At 46.0% G+C, this 17,800-nt stretch overlaps 1 protein-coding gene across 1 annotated transcript in view; it reads right to left on the bottom strand.

Moving 5' to 3' along the window:
* The window catches only part of LOC116945525 (myotubularin-related protein 5-like), a 104,049-nt gene extending 89,830 nt beyond the window's left edge, over window positions 1–14,219 (bottom strand). The window contains exon 1 of the mRNA XM_032959889.2: window positions 13,883–14,219. Coding sequence (XP_032815780.2) covers window positions 13,883–13,940 — 58 coding nt within the window. The 5' untranslated portion in view covers window positions 13,941–14,219. The remainder of the gene's footprint in view (window positions 1–13,882) is intronic.
* Between the last annotated feature and the right edge of the window lie 3,581 nt (window positions 14,220–17,800).

Raw genomic sequence — 17,800 nt, 5'->3', positions numbered from 1 at the left:
CGTGATCCTGGCCACTCACCCCCTCGTGTGCCGTTCCAGCCTTGCTAACAGCACTTGCCCCAACAGTCTGTTCAGGCTATACGGGGGATCTTTGTCTTTACCGCGTATAAAAAGGGGGAGCGGTGGCACGGCAGTTAGCGTGCTGCGCTACAAGCCTGGCGACCTGAGTTTGATTCGCGCTCACGGCCAACGTTCGTGACGATTATCTGCACTTGTCCTGGGCTCCCCCCCCCCCCTAAGTGGCCACCCACGCCCCTTGTGTGCCGCCGTGCCGGCCTTAATAGGTGCTCACTAACAGCACTTGCCCAAACAGTCTGTTAAAGGCTACACGGGGGATGTTCATCTTTGTGAACGCGTGTGTGTGTGTGTGTATACGCGTAAAGTGCTTTCTTGAGCAACTGTCTCAACAAAAAGCCACGGCTGCAAGAACGAAGGATGGGGGAGGGGGGGGAGATACTGCGGAACACTGCACCAGCAGGATTCAGGAGTGGCACGTTTTCATGTTCCTAACCAACACTCTCACCCTCTCACCTCCCACCACCTTCCCTTCGCCCTGGGGCTGAAGAGGATCGGGGAGGGTGGGAAAGAATAACGCTTCCCTCGTTCATGTTTGAGGTCTCGTTAGCAGTGCACGGCAGCCTGCTGGTGCGCAGCTGACCGTGACCAAGCGGCCAAAAGTGGCAAATCGCTCGCTCCGTCCGTAGAAGGTGGGGATTGGACAGTGGGGTAAACTTTACATAGCAAAGAAATGTTTTCATACAAAATGTCGTAAAATGGTTACACAAGCGCAAATCAGACATGTCATGATGAATGTTAAAAAACACATTCCTGCGGAGGGGGCTGGTAGGAACGTTGGTTGCTCGGTCAGTGGCCAGGGTCAACGGCAGCGTGGTGTATTCCGCAAATATGCCCGACTGTGAGGGCAGGCACAAGCCGGCGTGAGTAGGTTAAACATTGAGTTTTATGAGGGCACCACGGGGTGACCAGCCCCTCCCCACCCAGCCCCTCCCCACCCAGCCCCTCCCTACCCTCCCCTCTCCACCCAGCCCCACCCCTCCCATTTTTTATATCCGAATGTCCGGATACACGTGGACAGACATCCACAGACATACACAATTAATCCCCTGCCTCCTGTGAATTAATCCCGGTTGGGCTTACAGTCCACTACGTTTCCTACCAGTATAAAGTGGGCTCCACCCTGTCCTTCCACTCGAGGGTTATCCGAGTTAACGAGGTAGACACCAGCTATGTGGAATTTATTGAAACACAAAGACAGATTCAAAATATAAAATGTTGGTAAAAAAATTGTACTTCGCATTGTGCCTATCCTGGTTTCGATTACCATGCATGCCCCCTGTGTGCACCTGAATCGTTTGTTTGATAAAATACCTTTGGGGTAAAAAAGATCAAGTGGGCTTGGGCAGGACACATCATGAGCATGGATGGTGGCTGATAGGTGAGACTGGTAACAGAATAGCAGCCAAAGCAGGGAGGATGCCCGAGAGGTTGCCCACCATGGAGAGAAACCAAACACAATGTGTCTCAGTGAGATGGATCGTGGCATCGCAGGATCATGAAGCATGACAATGACGCCTTCATCTAGCAGCAGGCAGCCAATGGCTGATGAAAATGATTATGCAATCGGCAATGACTTTATAATCACCAATTAGCTGGGTGGTCATGGCGTACACCTGTAATCCAGGACTGTGGAGGCAGTAAGGGTTGGCGATTCGCACAAATGCTGCGAAACTCCAATTCCCGTGGGCCTCGTGGTGTCATATTCTGGCTCATCAGGGCAGTACAGCAAATTGCGAACGAGTATCATCTGTTCATTCTGTATGGGATAGAGTGTTGCCCTCTCGTATGTGTGGCTTTTCTCCAGCTGCTCTGGTTTCCTCCCACGTGGATAAAGATTCATTGGCTGGTTGAAAAGATCTTAATATATATAGAGGACTGCAGAGCTTGGGAAATTGTTGATGCTGGCACACTGCCTGGCTGCCGCCTTCCAGCTCGTCTGTGGTTCCACAGCGATTGGGAGATGCAATTTACATCAGTCACAACGCTATGTAAAACTAAACATTCGAAGTTAATTACTGTAATATTTAATAGCCAATAGATGGTAGTGCAGCAAATATACGTTTCTGAACTATATCTGTATGAGCATGAGAGTGTTAAGCCCTTTTATCAGTGAGATTTCCTCCCAAGGAGGAACAAAAATACAACGGTCGACACATCGCATGAGATATTACGCTTTGGAATACTAAAATGACATTCTTTGACAATGGCACTGCCACTAATTCCATGCAAAATTGACAAGGCGGACCTCGCAGGAATACAGCCTTCCGCTGGGTGTAAAATGGCTTTGTGGAGAGCGCTCTAACCAGGAGACCACTCAACCAACCAATATTATAAATAGTATTTTATAGCACATACACAAAAACCTATAGCACATTTTTCAGAGCAACTCAACTCCGCAATCTTGACGAGCGTTTGCTCGTCTCTTGTTGAATTGCAGGTAACAAATAGTACGTCGAGGGGTTTACAAAACGGAAGCAAAGGTGGGGGCTTTGTGTTACATTTTTCAAGCCACATACTTAAGCCAAAATCGCCCAACCATGACCAAACACAAGCGTGTTTTCCACTGCACCCCACTCTTTTGACAACTTCCTACCACTGTATGACTGACAGCCCAGTCACCCACTTGGCACCACTTAACCTCTGTTTGTGATCTTTACGAAACAAAAACCAGTTCAGACTTTTGTGGTGATAATGCAATCCGATCCCAAAGTTAGGGCAGACGCAGGCAAGTTTCTAAGTTGCCGCCATTTGATTACCGCGGTTGCTAACAGTACAGGTGCAGAATAAGTTCAACATACACACGTACGTTCGTTATCAAGCACGCGAGCGGTATCGCGCAAGATACCGCTCGCGTTCTAAAAAAACTTCCAAGCTCGCGTGCGTGCCATCCGTACATCAGTGTTGCCCCGTATCGTTATTGTGCACGAATGCTATTGGGCAAAGCAGCGCCCGCTCGTAACACGAGAGCTCAGAGCGCGCAAAAAATATCTCGGCGAGCGCACGCCCTTGGTGAGATGAGCCCAGGTAAAACACACGCAGGCCACACAACCACTGCAGGAGGAGGGAATTCACGAAGCGGCGTAAGTCCACCAACTTGCGCGCACAATGGACCTCGGGCGGTCGAGGTTCAGCCGACCAAATCGCCGGCGCCAGGCTGTGCACGAGAGGCCCGACAATTTACGATTGCACGCCAAGGAGCGACCCGGTCGCTCGTTCGCTCACTTAATAACGGCTCAGAACAGTGTGGCCCTTGTGCCCAAAGTTCTGCACCATTGGGTGCCACACCAGCCGGCATTATGCATGTGAAATAAGAGTCGCCTGTGTTTCGCTAATTTAGGACTCAAACCAAATGCCCAGTGCTATTGAGTTGCGAGCATTTTTTTTAATTCTTGGCCACCAACGTGACAGCCATGAATAAATATATAAACCCACCATAAGCATGCTATGACCCACATCTTAAACTGGGGATGTATACAAACATAACAGGCTTGCCGTTTTAAGAACCTTTTAAGGATAATTGGAACGTAATTGAAAAATGAGATTGGTGCGACCTAAATATTTCAACAAAGCATGTACAACAAAAATAAATGTCGTATCAGGTTCACTGCGTATGACAGGAGTGATGAATGATTTATTTTGCAGCGGAGATTCCCTGCCAACACTGAATATATTTTTTTTTCAAAGATCACCGTTAACAACAAATTGGTGTTAGGTGATGCTCACCTCCGCCGGTAGTCGAAAGGCTATGATGAAAATTTCAAATTCTATAAACCATTTTTATTTTACTGGGTGAGACCCACCCATTGAGCTATATAGCTCTTTTTCAGAAGCCACCTGACCACAAATGATAGCTCAACGAAGTGATTTATGTGGAAATATATAGCAGACAAATACTCTAAACCCACGTTCCTAAATGTGGAGAGAAAAACAGGGGGGACCTGGAGAAAAACCCACACGACCAGAGGGAGAAAATACAAACTCCAAAAATACAGGAGTCAGGATCAGGATTGAACCCACAATCTCCCGCATACCAGGTAAGAGAGTTAACATCTCGCCACCGCAGAGATCAGTATCTCTAGGAACGTAAAGATTCTTCCCCTTCCCCTCCACCAAGCGATTCAATGAATTGTCACAATTCTAGGTCACGATTTGATTAAATAATAGATTCCTCTCCTTTGGCCTCAATGCTTCTGTCTTGCTTGTACAGTTTTATCAGCTCCATCAAAGGCTTGGGTAAGACACGTAGCCTATAAGGGATGATGGAAGATAGCAAAGACAAACAGCAGAGTGGCAGCCAAGGAATGGAACCACATCTGAGAGGACATCCGTCAAGCAGATGGAGTGCTGAGATCAGTTCATGTGCAGGTGCTGTTTGGATTGTTGCATCGCAGGATCACGAGAGGTGGCGACAGCTTGGGGAGGCCTTCATCCAACAGCGGACTGATCATGGTTAATGATGATAATGACACAAAGATTAGAGAATATATGCAAGTTAGAAACATATTTTTGACCATAATTAGCATAAGTGGGCTTGGAAAGGACATCGAAAATGGATGACGGTTAGCGATCGAGATTAACAATGGAGTGGCAGCCAAAGGAGTGGAACATGCCTGCGAGGGCGACCACTGCGGAGATGGAGCAATGAATTCAGCTCATGTGGAGGCGATACATGTTTTGTTGCATCGGCGAGGCCTTCATCCAGCAGCGGAATAGCCAGGTCTGCTGACGACGATGACGTTATTGCATACATGAATGTGTTACAAGGTTACAGTTCCTTAAAAAAAACACTCTCTTAAGTATGTCTAAACATAGTAACACGTAAATCAATGCACTTGGTCCATTACTGCGTATTATTAATATTTAATATGTAAAAGTGAATTTCAATGTAAGGGCAGTTCTGTAAAAGGTCAGCACAATATATTCATTCTCGTCACTCTTAAATATTTTGAATGCTCTTGGCAAGAAAGCAATATTTTCCAAAATGCTTATCTTGCCGAGCTAGCAGATGCTGCTACCGGTAATGCACGGCAATATTAAACACCATTACCAAATAACAGCCTGTGATCAAATCAACTTAGATGCACCGTCACATCTCGGAAGATAATCTGGTTTGAGACTGAATACTGTTTGGATGGGCGACCACCGTGAATAACAGCTGTTATAGGCTGCCAGGCTACAGCAGATAGCAAAATTCATTATTGTACTGCGCTTCTATGCTCCCGCATATATGCTCCCCCGTCTTCATCAACCCGCATTGACCAGCGTTGTGAAGTATTGTTAAATAACCATCGCGACCCGCACATCATAGGGAGGTGCTCATCCAGCAGTGGAGTGCCAAAAAGGGTTGTTCAAGCACCATCGTGTTTTGTTCACCCAGGAAAGTCTCACCGAGCATCATGGCTCCTTCTTATGAGGGTCCTGCTTTCGAATGTCCGGCTATCCATTTATTGAAAGCGATGAAACTGCACGGATAAAACCAATGAATAACACAGAAATCTTTAACCCCACAGCGTAGATGGCCCGTCAGACACCGACTTGCGAAACTGCCCTCTTACAGGCAACTCGATACCCCTCCGGTCAGGTCAATCTCTGTGTAATCCACCAACCCTTGCTACGGGGTGCATGTTAAACGTGTGAGCACCGGTTAATGAGAAACCTGGACGAGTGGTGCCGAGGTCAGATCTATAAACTATAAAAATGCCGACCGAGGGTCAACTCAGCCCATCATCATCGCCACCATCTCTTAAGGGCTTATAAAATAGTTGCCACTTTGTGTAAACTTGGGCCTGCCATAGGAATGCAGATTTTCCATCATTAGCTCTAGGCCACAAGCAGACATGAGTGGTGCCCTAATCCTCATATAAGCACAGAGAGAATTTGACTTTGACTATCAGTCAATAATAACAGGCGGCACAGTAAATGAGCAAACACGCCATGACGCCACAATGCTCAGCTGCGAACGCTGCCGCCCGTTGTCTAGCGTCACAAATCAATCGTGGGTGGTCACTGTCTCCTCTTCTGTTCCCCCCCCCCCCTGTCTGCAGGAAACATGCCCTTTTCACCCACACTTCCGACTTTCTGTTTTCACTTCTTGTATGCGCACCTGTATTGCACTGTATGCGTGGAGTGGCGGTAGAGTGATCAGCGGACCCGGCGATCCGAGTGTGATTTCCGACCGTGGCCAACATAAGATGCGGCCACTTGCTCCACAAGTGGAGCATGAGGACCAGCACAAATTGTGACCGTGGCCACCAAAAGTCATTGAACCGCCCCCACGTGCCCAACTCCTGCCCTGAGAGATTAATTCACGGTGTCATCGCAACCGCTCACTCTGCCTCGCCTGAAGCCGTTGAATGGGGTTTTAACCTCGACATCTATAACTGCTTCCCCAGCCATACGCAGAAAAAAGTGGTTGTGTGATATCTGAACTGGTCCTGTGCTTCCTCTAGGTGGACTTGCCACGAGTATCTGTTAGCGTGTGCGTGTTAAACATTGGCACTCGGGAACGGTGGCACTTACCACTCTACCCCTTGTGTGCCTTACATGCATTAACAGGTGTTCGCCAACAGTACTTGCCCCAACGTCATGTTAAATGATACAAGGAGGATCTTTGTATGCATGTATTTTGCTTCTGTAATGTATGTGTTGCATGCCATATCCACGGTGCCTCAGTGTGAAATATAATAAGTAATTAACATGAGGATTAATTCATTCTTGAACAACGCAGTGAATCATAGACGTTAGGACCAAGAGGCAGTTACAGGCAGATGAAACAAGGAAGGTTTGGAGCCTCCCGGACTTAAGCATGGGCAGGAAGTCGAGAGTTGAAAATTAATTAACATGTTTATATCAGTAAATATTCCATAGATTCATACAACTATAAATGTAGTGAGGATCACAATGGAATAGACAGGAACTGATTTGAGAATAACAATAACATTTCCTCGAAACATGGAAGCGATGAATTGTTACCTCCCAAATGGTAGCGCGGTGCTGTGTACGTCTACCGAGGATGTGACATCGATGCATCTGTGCATTGATTAAAATCGCCTCTTTTGCTCATGGACACACGCATCAAATGGCACCTGTCAGAATCAGATAGTAACGATTCATGCAAATGATGCACAAAGGCACGCAAATGTTACAATTAAGACGAACGGAGTGAACAAAACGGGGTAAATTATGCAAATGAGATGGTAATATCAAGACTAAAATAGTTTCTTGTAATGAATCAATCGAGTGAATGAAATCGCTGTGGGGGGGGGGTGAAACATCACATGCCTAATTTCAAATATGCAAGTTTAATTATTAACACTAAGCATACACGTACAATGTGTCGTGTATGAATTTCCATCGCAGTGTGTATACAGTGCTTCGATATTAATTAAATGGAGTGTATCATATTTAGCATTGTGTGTTGGAGACATACTTTTACACGTAATTTTTGTTTTGCTTCTGTAATTTTTCAGACATATGCCAATCCACTGTTGGATTAAGCTCACCCCCCCACTGCACACATCATGTCAGTCTGGGCTGTTTGTCCATACTCCGTGTTGGTCAGTGCAGTTTGGTGAGGGAGGGGGCCCAGGACCGGTTTAGGTTATCACTTGCCACTGATGTTAGCCGTGGGGTTCATTGTGCAGCATGCTAACAATTATGCCACAGTTCTGCATTTACACATCGCACCACATGAATTACTCTATACAGTACACCAAAGAGAACATTACAGACTGTAGTGTTTGCATACAATAATGAATGAGTATGGTGCCTCTTAATAATCATATTTTCCATTGGTTAATTGCTGAACACAACTTGAGTTGGGTTTGTACTCAATAAAACTCAACAATAAGCCACAAAACATACAACTTGCCATTGGAGGCCTGCCAGCAAAAAGGATGTACATTTTTTTATATTTCTGAAAGTCAAATATACGCCTGTTATTGTACAACAATGACAACCTACTATTCACTGAAACAGCGAATTACTTTCATTATAAAAATTTGGCCAGAGTATGACTCAGTGAGCAAAGTAGTAGTGCTCCAAGTCATGAGGTCCCATCATAATCGGTCCCATCAATAATCATAATTCGTCGTGGGATACTAAAATAGGTACAGGCCCCTGCTGTATTATTATATTGCTATTCACCATGGGCTCTTCTGCGGTAAATAAAACGATTACCACTTTGCGCAAAATCATCAGTGGTTGTGAGACGAACAGACTGTCTCCACCATGTGAAAATGGAATTTCCTTCACTGACCTGTATCCAATAACAGAAACAAACACCACCTAAATTGTTGTTTGAAAAGGGGAATACTGACTTTCTTTAAAGACTGAAATGTACATACGGTATTAACCCTTGAGCAGTATTTTCTGTACGTGGGTGAACATGTGCATACATTATGTGTGAGGACCTGTGCCATCCTCCATCGATGCACACTAACAGCACTTGCCCCAACAGTCTGTTTGAAGGCAAGCAGGAGATCTTGGTATTTTGTTTGGTGCTATATATGTAGGCATATGCACGTGTGTTTGATGTTGTATGTGTTTGGTCAGTGATTGTGTTAATGTGCACGTGTATGTTTGGTGTGTGTATGTGGGCAGAGGTTTGTTTGCTCCGTGATTGTGTATTTACTTGTGTGCATTCATTTGTATATTTGATATGTGTGTGATGGCATATATTCAGGTATTTGGAGCGTGGGCATGTTAATGTGTTGTGTGTATGCAGTATATGTGGGAGTCAGCCCGGTATGTGTCCTTGTCATTTGTGTTGATTGTGCCTATATTTCTGTATGCGTGTGGTACATGGCCATGCATTTTTTTAAAGTTTGTGTTGTGTGCATGCATGTGTCTGTGGGCAAACACATGTAATATATATGCGGTAAAGACAGAGTGATGCAAATACTAATGGTGTTCTGTTCTACAGGGGCTAGGAAGTAGAAATTTGCCACGAATATTGTCAACGAGGCTATGCTTATAACCTAACAAATTTCACAAGCTACATGATCCAATTTGGATCAACCATAGTTCAAAATTGCATTCTCCTGCTAAGCACTTACAAATATGATTCCCTTCTAGATTTAAAGCTTTCGTGACTGCAAGGATCCATACTCTTTGGTTCTATTCGGTAAAGGCACGTAGGTAATAAATAAATAAATAAACCGCGACGTTTCGGCCGCTTGTGTTGTGGCCGAAACGTCGTTATTTTTGTTGTTTTATTTTTTACCTACGTGACTTTACCGAATAGAACCAAAGAGTAAATATGATTCCCACCATCAGCGAAACCAAGAAATTCACCTTCCGTGGAGTGAGATACTCACGCCGGAAAGCCCCTTAAAATTCCTCTTTTGTACGATTGCACTGTACATCCACACACTCCGCTAGGCACGGAACAGGACACGGCAGTTAACCTCAAACAATGGCATCACAATTCAAACCAAATGATTTCCCAGAGCTCCTGCCGGAAGGGTCCGTCGCTCATCAATGCCCGTCCCGAAGCGGGTTCAGCATTCCCTGTCTCACAGATACTTGACACGCAACAAGGCAGCAATCCGCACACATTCACGCTGGAGTTCAACAGCTGACAAGTCACCGCTGAACAAATACAAGAGACATTAATACACTGCGCACGGCTTGTAAGTGGGCAGTTTTGTTGAAGGGCAGTAACACTGCTGCAGACAACCAAGACAAAGCTCGCCCTGTGTAGCCACGCACACACTTGGGGCAAAACGTTGTAAGAGAGCAACCATTAAGGCTGGCACAGCACGCACGTGGGTGGATGGGTTGGTAGTGGTGTGGTCAGAACCACTTTTAACCCACCTTTCTCTCCCCAGTGCTCATGTTTACACGGTGCATTAGCTGCTCATGTGCGGCTACTTGTTTTTTTTTGGACCTCGGAGAGGACCAAGATAAATTTAGATGCCGTTTTCCACCGATGCTTTAGATGCAATTGGCCACTGATGGCAGGGAATTAGACCTCTACAATGCCTTGGCTTCGCTTTTTGCAGCGAGCTCACCGCTGCAACAACCACTACTCCAACTACTCCAGCCGCAAACGCGTAAAGGCAAAAAAAAGTTGGCAACCACTCGCATACAGTAAAGTTTGTTTTTTGCCGCCTCAGTGAATTCTGATACTAAAAATAGATAAGAGTGTTTATTAAGTGGTTTAAAGGAAATAACATTGTGTCCATCTGGCTTTGGGGGGGGGGGCCTCAGAATAATACGGTTTGTCGGAGCAAGGTAAACATTAGAGGCAAGCTCCACACGGTCACTGCGAGTGCATTTCACGCGTGTCTTTAGGGGCTCGTCTGGAGAATTCACAAGAAATTCGTAATAAAAGCCACATGCAACCACACTGCATTATGTAAGTGTCTATGCGACCGACTGTGGGACCCATCCAGGTCTCCATTACGGAAAGGTAATGAGCCTCAATGGTCTCTGGTCCGGTTAAATAAGGCCTGTTGAATATCATGGCAAGTAAAGAATTTTGCCCGTGATAAAAATAGTGTTGGGCAGAGCTCAACTACTGGGCCAGTGGTGGAGATTCGACATTCTTATGGCAAGGGAACAGTCGATAAACGTACAAAAATAGACGCTGTGTGTTTGCACATTAAACAGGGTGGGTAATAAGTCCCTGTGCATGAAAGCATATTATTAATCTCGTGAAGGTAAAGAGCATGGAAGACTTCCTTCTCAATACCGTATATATACATCACAATGACAACCCGTATATACTGTCCACAGTACTTCTCAAAACTACAAATTCACAGAGGATGAAGGCAAAGAGTGGTATTCATCTCAGAAGAGTAAAATAAAAATGTCAACTCAGATGGCTGGGACATATCGGATCGTGTTAGTGGTACCCATCTCAGACCAGCCGAGAGCAACGTAGACTCAGATGGACAGGGGGATCTGTCGCAAGGAGAGAGGAACCACAGCTGACGATAAAGGTGATGAACATGGGATCACCAGGGTGGAGATGGAGAGGTAGGCTGAAGTGAGAGGCGCTTTCCAAGTGGTGAAACAGGACATGAAAGACGGTGGAGTGGATGTTGAGATGATAGCCCTGGACAGGAGTGGACAGAGAGGGGGCCAGGATGGCAGACCACCACCACGTGAGTGGGGAAAAAATATAAGCAAGAGGATTTTACAAATTCGGAATGTTCCACCTGTAGTTAAATGCAAATGCTGTGTAATTATGGAACATTCGCCATCATAATGACAACCCTGGCATACCCTGCATGAGTGGGGAAATAATGCCAGGAAGAGGATATTAGAAATTCAGATTATTTTTTTTTACCTGTCGTTAAATACAAATGCAGTATGAATATAGAACATTCACCATCACACTGACAACCCTGATTTGAACCTGATGACAGGTAATTAAGGCAGCAGGCGGCCAATATGCACACGCACACGTAAATAATAATGCAGTAAAATCCATACATGACCCAGCCATTGTGGCCCACAAAGACAAAATGCGAGCCAGCCACTGTGTGTTAAAGTCCATTGTGCGCATTCCATTGTGTGCATGTCATTGCAGTGCATGACCTGTGTCGCGATGACATAGGCTGCGTCGGGTGGTGGCGAGTTAAACGACACATTTATATTTACGCGATCTAACCCAAGAAAACCTCTATGATGTATAACATTGGGCGTTAAAGCCTACGTGTTAAATTGCATAGTGTACATAGTGTCATGTTGCAGTATGCATGTGCATTATCGTTAATGATATGCATTATTGTGTCGACTATACACACCAGTGTGTATGTTCTCGCATGTATACACGTGTGTGTGTGTGTTTATATGATTCCCACCATCATGTATCGCATCATGCGTCGTGTATTTAAGTGTCTGTGCACCATACGGTCCAGGCCCTCATCAGTGCCCTACCTTATCACAGACCAATTCAGACATTATTGATCACCTTTATTAATATCAACGTTCATCCTACAAAGTCCCATCGCAAGGGAGAAACACAAACAATAGCATTGCTTTGCTCGTATTGAAACGGCTGTACCCCTTATGGACCCGAAAACTAAATTTCCCTGTACAAGCATACGGGGTAAACCGCATGGGGTGACAGCTGTGGTGCACGTGTGTGCACATGCATGATTGTGTGTCACCATGAATTCAGGCCTCGTCTGTAATGCTGTATCATCATCACACGTGATACCAGTGTGAATGCCAAATACATATGGTTTCATATTATACTGTGTATGAATTGTACGCCTGTATGGTGTTTACATGTATAATGGATGTATCTCTGTGTGTGTGAGTGTGTTTCACCATTGCTCCCAATCTCGTATCCATCAAACACGTGCTACTGTACCGGTGTACGCCTCAATAAAGCATTGTATGTGGGGTAGCATGTGTATGTACACGACATGTATGAGCTTGTAATGTACGTGTGTGTGTTGTGTATCGGTGTGTGTTGTGTGTCAGTGTGTGTGTTGTTGTGTGTGTGGATGTGTGTCACTGTCTGTGCTGTGTGTGGGTGTACTGTGTCGGTGTCTGTGGATGTGTGTTGTGTCGGTCACTATGCACTGCTGTGTCGGTGTGTGGATGTGTGTCACTGTCTGTGCTCTGTGTGGGTGTGTCTGTGCTGTGTCGTGTCTGTGCTGTGTCGGTGTCTGTGCTGTGTCTGTGTGTCAGTGTCTGTGTGTGTGTAGTGCGTCGGTCGATGTGCTGTGGTGTGTGTGTGCTGTATGTGGTGTGTGTGTGGTGTGTGTGCTGTGTGTGTGGTGTGTGCTGTGTGTGTACTGTATGTGGTGTGTGTGTGCTGTATGTGGTGTCTGTGTGCTGTATGTGGTGTGTGTGCTGTGTGGTGTGTGTGTGTGCTGTGTGTGTACTGTGTGTGCTGTATGTGGTGTGTGTCTACTGTATGTGGTGTGTGTCCCGTGTGTGCTGTATGTGGTGTGTGTACTGTGTGCTGTATGTGGTGTGTGTGTACTGTATGTGGTGTGTGTACTGTATGTGGTGTGTGTGTACTGTATGTGGTGTGTGTGTGCTGTATGTGGTGTGTGTGTGTGCTGTGTGTGCTGTATGTGGTGTGTGTGCTGTATGTGGTGTGTGTGCTGTATGTGGTGTGTGTGCTGTATGTGGTGTGTGTGCTGTACGTGGTGTGTGTGTGCTGTATGTGGTGTGTGCTGTACGTGGTGTGTGTGTGCTGTACGTGGTGTGTGTGTGCTGTATGTGGTGTGTGTGCTGTATCTGGTGTGTGTGCTGTATGTGGTGTGTGTGCTGTATGTGCTGTATGTGGTGTGTGTGGTGTGCTGTGTCGGTGTGTGTGCTGTGTGTGTGTGCTGTATGTGGTGTGCTGTGTCGGTATGTGCTGTATGTGGTGTGTGTGTGCTGTATGTGGTGTGTGTGGTGTGCTGTGTGGTGTGCTGTGTGTGGTGTGTGTGCTGTATGTGGTGTGTGTGTGGTGTGCAGTGTGTGGTGTGCTGTGTGTGTGCTGTATGTGGTGTGCTGTATGTGGTGTGCTGTGTGTGTGCTGTATGTGGTGTGGGTGTGCTGTGTGTGGTGTGCTGTGTGTGGTGTTCTGTATGTGTGCTGTATGTGGTGTGCTGTATGTGGTGTGCTGTATGTGGTGTGCTGTGTGTGGTGTGCTGTGTGTGGTGTGTGTGTGTGCTGTATGTGGTGTGTGTGTGTGGTGTGCTGTGTGTGGTGTGCTGTATGTGGTGTGCTGTGTGGTGTGCTGTATGTGGTGTGTGTGCTGTATGTGGTGTGTGGTGTGCTGTGTGTGTGCTGTATGTGGTGTGCTGTGTGTGGTGTGCTGTGTGTGGTGTTGGTGTGTCTGCGTCACCCTTGCTGCCGGCCTCGTCGTATTCCACAACGACAAAGTAGTCGGCGAGTCTCGCCATAAGCTCGTCCTCCCCGTGGGCTCTCTCTCTCCTCGTCGTCGTCTTCGTCTCTCTCTCTCCTCGTCGCGGGGCTCATCGCCCGGCCGGCGATGATGTTGATGAGGAGGAAGGAGAGGACGAGGAGGAGGCGGCGGCGGCGATGAGCGGTGGAGGAGGATGAGAGGGGAGCGGAGCGGACATGGCGAGGGTTGACTGGGAGCGAGCGAGGGAGCGAGCGCCTCCAGTGGCCGCCACGCAAAGGCAAAGGTCCCCCGTGTAGCCCACCGCAGCACTGGTGGTGGGGGGGGGCAAGTGCAGTTCGGACGGCGCCGATTGCAGCTGCTGCGTTAAAATCGGCACCGCGCATCAGCCAAAGGGGGGTGGGGCCAACACCACGCCCGGCCGCCTTTGTCTTCCCCGGTGCTGGTTGGGTTTATTTACGCACCGCACCGGGTACTTTTTTTTTATTTCAGTTTCTTTATTTTGGTATAGCCCTGTGAGCCATTCGGCTCTTGAATCGGGTGCAACCACAACAAACAAAAAAACAAAAACACGAACAAGAACAAGAAAAACATCTTAAAGTGACTATGTGAGTGTGCGAACAGAAAATCCATGAAAAAAACAGCAAAAAATATTCCTGAAAAAAAGCACCATACCCGTTCAGTGCCCCTACCTTATATTACAGACCAATTGAGACCTTATTGGTCACCCCGTGCACTTATAAATCTAAAAAATTCATCCTACAAAGTCCCATCGCAAGGGAGAATAACAAACAAAATAATAAAGAATTAAAGCTTTCGTGACTGCATCAATTACTCATTGTTTTTTTTTCGGTAAAGTCACGTATATAGAAATACCATAAAATTATATTAAAATAAATCAATCACGACGTTTCGACCGCAACACAAGCGATCTTCATCTGGTGTAACAAAAACAAATAGCACATAGGGTGACATCAACGCAACACGTAGAGAGCGTTAAACTGCACGGAGGTAAATCCAACAAGAAGATGAGAGACGAGAATTCAACAAACCTAAGAAAAATTTCCGTGATGCAAAACCAGTCGGCCAAAATAGACAACATTTTTTGTTGTTGCCCTTTTTGAAACGGCTGTAACGCCTTACGGACCTGAAAACGTAATTTCCCAGTACAAGAATACGCGCTAAACCGTATGGGTTGACATCTGTGTGTAAGTTGACCTCGGGAGGGCCTGGAACCGGTTCAGATATTCGCCACTGATGTTGGTCGTGGGTGGAGAATAGAACTCGGGTAGCGCGGTTTTGCAGGGCGCTGCGCCAACCACTGCACCACCGCTCCCCGTGAATACTCACAAAGCCAAAGTCCCCCCCCCCCACCGTAGCCTTAACAGACTGTTGGGACAAGCGCTGTTAGCGAGCACCTAGATGAAGGCCGGCACGGCACTCGAGGTGATGGGTGGCCAGCACCACGCCCGACCGCCTTTGTCTCCCCAGTGGCGATGTTTAATACACACCGCACCAGCGTCTCATTTCAGACTGAGTCGACCGAGAAAGAGGACCCTGGACCGATTCAGACAACCGTCACCGGTGTTGGCCGTGAGCGGGAATCGAACTCGTGCCGCCGGGTTCGTAGCGCACCATGATACCCGTACACACGGGGCTTTCATTTTTGGCCGGAGCATTCCCAGGACAGAGCTCAGGAAAATGCAGGGTGCTTCAAAAAAAAAATGTTAACACTTCTGAAAATTTGCAACGATACCACAAGAAAGGTGCTGCTGCCTTTGAGGGCTCTGAAGACCACCTGGAGAAGATTCCAGGCACGCGTTGACAACGATGGTGAGCAAGTGGAGACTCTTTGACTTTCTGCAAGCTTTTAAAATACATTTGTTATCATGTTACAGTGTATTATCCGTTCTTTTTCCGTTAAAAATGATAGTCGCATAAAAAGTGTTAACATGTTTTTGAAGCACGCTGTATTTCTACCCCTTCTCATCTGTCTATAGTGGGGGGCGGGGGATGGACGGATGTTCGGAGATTTTGTCGGTCCTAGATAATAAGTACCGTCCATTATTCTAAAGAGGGGTTCTTGTTCTTTTTACATGTTTATTTTTATATTATTATCTTGTTGGGGCATTAACATGCATGAGTTTATGCGTGGACACGTCTTGTTAAGATAATGGCCATGAATCATATATTGGCGAATTTCCCATTTTTTAGGCCAATATCTGACAAAAACGACCCAATGTCTCTCTCCATCGTCATGATGACATGTTTCGGCTATTTCGTAATACAATATGTGAACCAGGCTTCTTCAGAAACTGAGGGGAATGTCAATACAGTTGATAATCCAGGCATGGAAGATTGTCTTCTGACAATAACAACGATTTCTGGGACTGTTGACATTTCATGTTCCACACGGGTGCCTCGACTTTTGGCCATCACCCAGGAGCACAGTCATACTCTCTGTGGCTATTACAAATACAATTATTTAAATATTCTCACCAAGTTTGTGACATTCGGTCCATCGTTTTTCAGGACATCGGTACCATCCACCAGGGAAAAATCGAGTTAATCCCTCTGTTGGGCTAAATGGTGGTCTCCGTTTTATGGGAAAGTAAATAAATTATACAGTACTGACAAAGCTCACCTATAGGTGTGTGTGTAATTCCAGAGAGGGCTCTTTGAATATAGTAGGAACATGACTACTCTTTTGTGATATTTGCATGTTTATTTTGTAACCGTATGTATGTTGAACTTCTTTCGCCCTTGTATACAGAAAATCATATCAATTAGCCACTGTGGAGATGATGTGATGCATCGCGTCAGTTCATGAGCAAGACCGATTGTGGCATCACAGAACCGTGAGGATGGTGATGGCGCACAGTGAGAAAGTCTTTAACCTAAAGTGATCAGAGATCATGGCTGATGCTGATGATACAATTGTTTGTCTGTATCCTAGTTTATTATGTGAAATTAGGACGCACCATCACCGGGCATTATCACACAAATAAAATTGAAGAATTCAATCCAACGAAACGGTAGAAATGAGGTGACTACAAGCCCTGAGTTGTGATGGCTACAATTAATCATGGCCGATATTAATTAATTGGTCAATCGACCCCATTCTCTTCACGCTTGGCTTACATTTACTTTGACGTGTGTCCACAGCCAAAGTACCACTTGTGGGGGAAGTAATAGTTGAGTTATAATTAATTGATGATGTGTGTAGTAAACAAGAGGTTGAGAAGCACAACAAATAGTTCTCTCTGGCAAGAATTCAAATCTTAGCAAATCTATGGATCACGTGCATTGTACCTCAAGGGAAAATGAACATAAAGAAAACAGCTCCATATCAGAACAAATATTTTTCAACCCACCGTGGTGTGTGTATCTTTGCGTATATGTTAATGCCCACTTACCCTCTACACCAATTTAAGCAGTGGAGTGCAGATGTTTTAATCCTTTCACCAAATACAAAAAAAATATTTCTAAAATTTACCCGGATAGTTTCAATTCCGTTAGCAATCTGGATGAGGCCTTCCCCTGCTGTGCCAGTCATGGGTGTTGTTTACCCATATTCCACCACAATAGTCACTGCAGATGGTAGAATACTTGGTCAGATATCAGTGATGTTAGCCATGACCAGGAATCACACTCATGTCACCAAGTTTATAAAGCGGTATGCTAACCGCTGTAACCGCCCCCTCGGATTAAAATTGGCTTAAAACGAGTACCGAGTGTGACCATTAGCGGTGGGTAGACAAAAGCAACCAGATGCTGACGTTATGATTGCTAACAGCACATTCCCCAAAAGTCTGCATGGCCTTAACAAGATATTTGTCAGCATCTGCGGGGTTCCGTGTGCCTCTGTGCTGCTCTGTGTGTGGTCGTACCAGTCGCTGT

This window comes from Petromyzon marinus, chromosome 24 (genome assembly GCF_048934315.1).
Source record: "Petromyzon marinus isolate PM22_M1 ecotype Great Lakes invasive population chromosome 24, UKy_Petmar_22M1.pri1.0, whole genome shotgun sequence".
Lineage (NCBI taxonomy): Eukaryota > Metazoa > Chordata > Hyperoartia > Petromyzontiformes > Petromyzontidae > Petromyzon > Petromyzon marinus.
This window is presented reverse-complemented; position numbering and strand designations above follow the sequence as displayed.